The 6,142-nt window shown below is 52.0% G+C and overlaps 1 protein-coding gene across 1 annotated transcript; it reads left to right on the forward strand.

The window, feature by feature from the left end:
• Positions 1-385: 385 nt before the first annotated feature.
• Positions 386-5,638, forward strand: LOC309822667 (double homeobox protein 4-like protein 4; the record flags this gene model as incomplete). The annotated part of the gene is made up of 5 exons (XM_082654631.1): positions 386-428; positions 2,163-2,317; positions 3,740-3,860; positions 4,268-4,422; positions 4,949-5,638. 5 exons carry the CDS (start codon positions 386-388, stop codon positions 5,636-5,638), a joined length of 1,164 nt encoding a protein of 387 aa, XP_082510757.1.
• Between the last annotated feature and the right edge of the window lie 504 nt (positions 5,639-6,142).

A 6,142-nucleotide genomic window follows, 5' to 3' on the forward strand; every position in this document is an offset into this window, starting at 1 on the left:
GTTCTCTCTCCATTTGGGAAAGTACAGTGACACACTTAAGCGTGAATGACTCAGAGGTGGGGAATTCCACGGAGACAGAAAGTATGTGTGGAATGTTGAAAGGTGTGAAAAGGAGAGAGCACTTGACCCCAAGCATTCTGGCAAAGGATGACGAGGGCGGCAGCTTCAAAGGGACCTGGGAGCCTCCGAGCAGGCCTTCCATTCCAACGCCCACTTGCCTCTCGGGATTCCTTCCAGGTTCTCAATTGGCAAGGAAGGGTTCTGCACCATCTGTGGCTATTTACATAAATAGGGGCGTGGCATCCTCATCCATTATAAACCCTGAGCTTCTGAGAACTGAACAGTTGGCCAGCAGTTTCCGTGCCATCCCTGTGGGTCTCCCACCATGGATTCGTCCAGCTCATCCGGCACATACAGCACCTCCAGAGGTACGTTGCCCTCAGCATCTGGGCTCTGCGCTTGGATCATCCAAATACACTCATGCACCTCCCCGACCCAAGGGTTGATCACCACGAAGGTTGAAGTTTCCCAATGACCACCAAATGGCATGCACTGATATGCTGGGACATGTTTCTGGAATCACTTGGGCAAAAGGATGCACCTTGGTTTGGGCATTTCACGTACATATTTCTGGTTTGCTGCTTCATTTGTTTTCCTTCTAGAAATCCACATGGAAGTTGGTAGCCCTGTTGCCTGACAATGGCTTCTCTACTAAAAATCCCAGCCTGTGTTTGCAGTGAATGGAACACGAGTATTTGATAACGTTCCCAACTAAACTGACACTCTTTTCCAGTTGACAGTGTTTGGGATTTTGAATTTGTTTCACATGTTCTATTCTTGCTGTTGTTGCGGATTTGCTCTGTTATGTTGTGTGTTCCATTTGAACTGGTTAACTTCCACGGTGTCCATGGAAATAATCCACATCCAGTATGTGTTAAGATTACGAGACAAAGAGAGATTTTCTTTGAGCACACCTGAAAGCTAGAACCTGGGAAACAGAGATTCCAGGAGCACTCGAACTGTCTTTCATTAGACTCCAAGGTAGGCACTGCAGGAGTCTCTGGAAAGCCAAAATCTGCAGTGTGACAAGTCCGTTCCTTGAGTGCTTTCCAAATATGTTCCTTGGAGCTGGCAGGAAGGAAGGGCGCTTTTAAAGGGAGTCCCCGTTGGGGATCCGAAACCCTTGCCTTGTCTTGAATCCTTCCAGAGGGAGACCTGGAGACGACCCTACGTCACCAGCTGCCAGCTGCTAGGGCAGGTAGCCCTTGCAGAAGGGTTGGCATTGACCTAGAGTTGGAGAGATTTCAGGAAACTCAAGATCTCAAGGGTGTGCAGGACGTGCCTGAAACCACACCCCCCCTGGCCATCACACCCGGCTCCCACCTTAGAATGCAGGAAACAAACATCCATCCATTCCCTTGCTACAAGAAATAGGCAACCTCAAATAGGAAAGGGGTGGGGGGTAGCCCTTCAGACTGCCCAACTGAAAGAATAGCATGCACACGGGGAGAGTCACCATGACCTCGGTGACTAAAAGGGAAACTCATCTTCTGAGGAGTACTGGGCTGTTGTGGGTGTGTGGGTGGGTTGGCGCCATCAGACAGGGCAGCACGTTGGTCATGGCTCAAAAAAATAGGTTTTCTAAACAATCCTCTAGTGTGTTCTGTGTTGGGGGTTGGCTTGTGTGTTTGTCTGGCTTCATTGGGCTTTCGTCTAAATTTCCTTTCCAATAGTGAAAGTGCAGATATGCTGTGCGAATGATAGTTCAGAAGCCAGGTTCCTATGGTTAGCATAGAGTTAGAGGTAAATCTGGTAGAAGCCATCAAGATTTTCCAAGGCCTCCACAGGTGGAAAATCCTTCCACCCGTTTTGGTCACGGTAGCCTGTTTTCCTAGGGCTTTCCCCTTCTCTTTGCATTGCGTCCTGTGGATCATTGGCGAATGGTGAGGTGATCCCCATAGCCTTGACCCTCAGCTTAGCTTGAGCCCCCAGGGTCCCACTCAGCGTGGCTTTCGGGGTGTACCCACGGTTTATCCAAATGCAGAGTCTTCCCCTGGCTTAGAGCTTTTTCTCATGGCACAGGGACCAGCACTGGGCCGGCACCATTCATTTGCACCTCCATGGATTCTCCCCTGACACATTCCCCCTCTTCTCTCCCACAGGCCGACTCTCAAGACCATCGCGAAGGAGGAGGCTTGTTCTGAGTCTGAGTCAGAAGGACACCCTGCAAGCACTCTTTCAACAGAACCCCTATCCCGGGATAACGACCAGAGAATGGCTGGCACGAGAACTGGACATTCCAGAAAGCAGAATTCAGGTACAACCGAGTCTCTCGATCCATTTTCCCTCTCGGGGTCCATGTCCAGATGCAAGTTGCCCCACTCCAGTTGCACTCCTTACTCTAGGGCTTTCCTCTTCGGGGTGCTCCAGACAGCAGGAACTCGAATCTTGGCAAGAAGGTGGCTCCCTTTGGAAAACGTGGCCAGACTGAGCTGTGTGGCGAGAGGTCCATTCAAATGTGTGGTCAAGTATAAAGGGCGAGGGGTCAAGGAAGCAGGAAGGCCTGGTGGTGTCAAGGAGATGTTACCTTGATGGCTGGCCTCCGAGGAACTAGCTGTGCTGAAGACTTCCCTCTCTGGGCACGTTGGAGAGGAGTCACCAAAGTTAGGAACACCGTGCCTGCGACCTTACAGAGCGTCACCAAAGACTGATTGACTTTCCCTACGAACACTTTTTCTCAGGGTGTCCAATTTTCCACACACCACCATCAGAAATGTCTAAAGACATGCACACACACACGCACACAAGCACAGGTCCACACTGCTGTTCGGCCTTGGGGAATGAGGTAGCATGCACAATGTTTCACTGTTGAAGACAAGGACACATATTCTGAAGAAGGGGAGCGGGTACATAAGAGCCTCCTGACCTAAAAGTGATGGAGGCATGTAGTTGAGTAGTAACTGTCAATGAGTAGTTCCCAGGCAGCATGAGAAGAGTGGTTTTCATGGGGGCACTTGCTAATGGATACGATTGCATGTTATGAGACAGTACTGCCTGTGGGGACATAAGAGAGGCAGGGAGACATGAATCGGGCATGGACTACGGGAAACGGGAGGCAAAGAGACCAAATGAGGGAAAGGAGATTGAGCCTGAGAGCCTGGGACAGAGACAGAGTGAGGGGAAGGCAGGCAGGCAGTCACTTGGGCAGCCGGGGGGGTCTCAACAGAGACAGACGTCAACAGGTAGATGTGGAGAATCGTAGACAGAGACCAAAAGACCCACAGAGAAAATGGTAGTTTTGATGAGAACGGCTGGGGCGGGGGAGAGAGACAGAGAGAGTTAGCTATCCATCCCATTCTGACTGTGGGAAAGCAAGCATTGTCTCCTCCTGTGTCACAAGTCATTACTCTGGACACCAGTAAGGTGACTCGAAGAGGAAGGATTATTTTCACGGACACAGATTGTGTATTCTGGAATCTGGTGCACTTCTTCAGAGGTAAAAGCCGGAGTCTACATTCTACATGCTAGTGAGACTTCAGTCCCTTTGAATCGTAAATATTTCCACTGGGGGCAGACGGGCCATACTGGGTCTCCATCAGTCGGCTTGTTGCTCGCCGACTGGCTGGCCGGCCGGCTGGCTGGTGCGTTTGTGCATTTGTTCTATGGTGCATCCCTGCAATAGATCTTGGAAGTACGTGCATAAGCATTGAAAGACAAGGCTTTCTTTCTTTGTACCCAGGTTTGGTTTCAAAACCAACGAAGAAGACGCCTAAAGCAGAGCCGATTGCTGTCGGAGAATGCCTTCAAAGGAGGGCAGTCACAGCCACTGCGGCCCCCACCACCTGAGGCTTTGACTCGAGGTAAGTACCCGGCATTCCATAGGCATTTCCCAAGAGCATCTCCTTGAGACAGAATCATCTATGAACGTGGATGACCATGGGAGGCCAAGAACGCTTCAGAGAGGAAACCATGATATCTTGGGATCTTGCCCCATTCCTGTTCCACCCAGGAGCATCATGCCCCTCTTGGAGGGTGGGGAGATGCATGCCCAGGAAGGCTTGGAATCTTTGGGTCCAGAACCTGCCCGGACGTGCAGAAATGCCTTCTTCCGTCACATGGGGCGTTTTCACATAGCACTGAGTTAGGTGTATCGATGTATCGATCTTGATCTATGACATACCGCTTCCTACATACCACACACTGGATCTGCTGTGAATGTGCTGAAATTGGCCTGAATGTCCTCTCTTCTCTGTGTGTTCTTCTTTAGGAAGCATGGGAAGAGAGGCCAGGCGAAAGAGGACTTTCATCTCTCCTTCTCAAACAAGGGTCCTTATGCAAGCCTTTGAGAGGGATCGATTTCCATCTATTGCTGCCAGGGAAGAATTGGCTCACCAGACAGGAATTCCCGAACCTCGAATCCAGGTAAGTTCTCCACCAGTGGGTGGAACTTGGCTTCTCCCACGAGAAAGGAGTGTTAACCCTTGCGACGGGTTGTTGCTGGATATATGTAGGCTTGGAGACGGGGGATTGGGAGGAAGTTCCCTTCGTCTTACGAATACGCTACGGGGGCTGATCTGAAGGCATCCATTTCCAGAAGAGGACAGGGCAATGGAAGTCCTGGGCAGCCAGGGAGGGGCCTGAGTTTGTAGCTGGTCAATGCCAGCTCTCCTCAAAGACAGGGGTGGGGAAGGGTGCGGAGAGTGGTGTGAGTCCTGTGTTGCCCTGACGTCCTCCCGCATTTTCAAGAGCCAAGGTGAAAGCTCTATAGGAAAAATGGCCCTTAGGTGAGGCCCAACAGTACTTGCCATGGGTCTGACAGATTGGAGGGCATGTCAGGTCAGGGCAGGGCAGGTTGGGGCGGGCTGGGGTGGGCCGGGAATGAGGCGGCGGCAAGTCGATCTGGATTGTCACGCTGCTAATGCTCCTGTCGCCCCATATGGTTCCCTAGATATGGTTCCAGAACCGAAGAGCTCGGCACCCAAAACAGAGCGCTAGTGGGCCTGTGAATGCCTTAGCCAAAGGCCCTGATGCCACATCAGCTGTGACTGCCCTGTCGGACCAAAGCACCCTGCCCACTGTCCATAGAAGCTCTCATCGTTATCCTCCCTCTCATGCACCTGATAGCATGCAATCCTTTGCTGCGGCCACTGCTGTTTTCTCCCCCTCCTTTCTTGGGCCAGAGGCTTCCTATGGGTGCTGTGTGGGCCAGCCGTTGATGTTCATCATGCTCCAGCCCAGCCTGGCAGCCCTTCAGAGATGCCAGAACACACAGCCTCTTCTGGCCACAGTTCAGTGGGGCGAACGGTCACATGCTCTCATCGCCAGTGGGCAGCCTGCCCAGGGGGCCATCTGGCCACCTGCACCACCAGAGACACACTTCTGGCAGCAGCAGGCAAGCTCAGGTGAAGAGACATCTCCCCAGCTGGAGCAACAGCCCCAGCGCTCAGCCCTTACAGGCTCCTCAAGCCTCCTGGATGAACTCTTGTCAGACGTGGACATTCTGGACAAGGCAGGCCCTTTTCTGAATGTGGACACAGAGGAAGAGGAACTTGCAGCAACCCTGGAAGCCCCCCTCAGCGAGGAAGAATTCAAGGCCCTGCTTGACATACTGTCAGGCTCCCCAGTGCCACAGGTTTAGGGGCAGGAAGGAAGGCCTTCCCCCGAGCCCCTTTCAAGCCTCCTTTCCTGGGAGGCAGAGCCATGGGGGAGAGAAAGAAGAAGGAACAAGCAATGCTCATGATAGTGTCTGGCAGGGAGAACAAGGCAAGTTGACTGTCGACAGCAACTGCGTTGTGCCCAGGAGGGATGCCATGCTCCACACGGACTGTCACAAAGCTTGCGCACCAAGAGGGACACTCTCTCTGAAGCCTCAAGGAATTCAAACCTTCCAATGAGAACGAGGAGGACCCAACGCTGAACTGGATTTCCCCGTTGTATGTGACATTCCATTGATCCAATCAATAAATCTTGGCACTCAGTTCAAGTTCTTGGTTGTGCTTTGGTCGCTTTAATTTCTCCCGCATTTCCTCAGAGAGGTGAAATCCCTCCCATGACCTGGGACAGCATGGAAGGCGGTCCAGATACCCCTGTCTAGTCCCGTAGCTTGTAGCCACAAACACACCCTAGTGGAATCACGAAAACA

This window comes from Grampus griseus (genome assembly GCF_964374135.1).
Source record: "Grampus griseus genome assembly, chromosome: 5".
Lineage (NCBI taxonomy): Eukaryota > Metazoa > Chordata > Mammalia > Artiodactyla > Delphinidae > Grampus > Grampus griseus.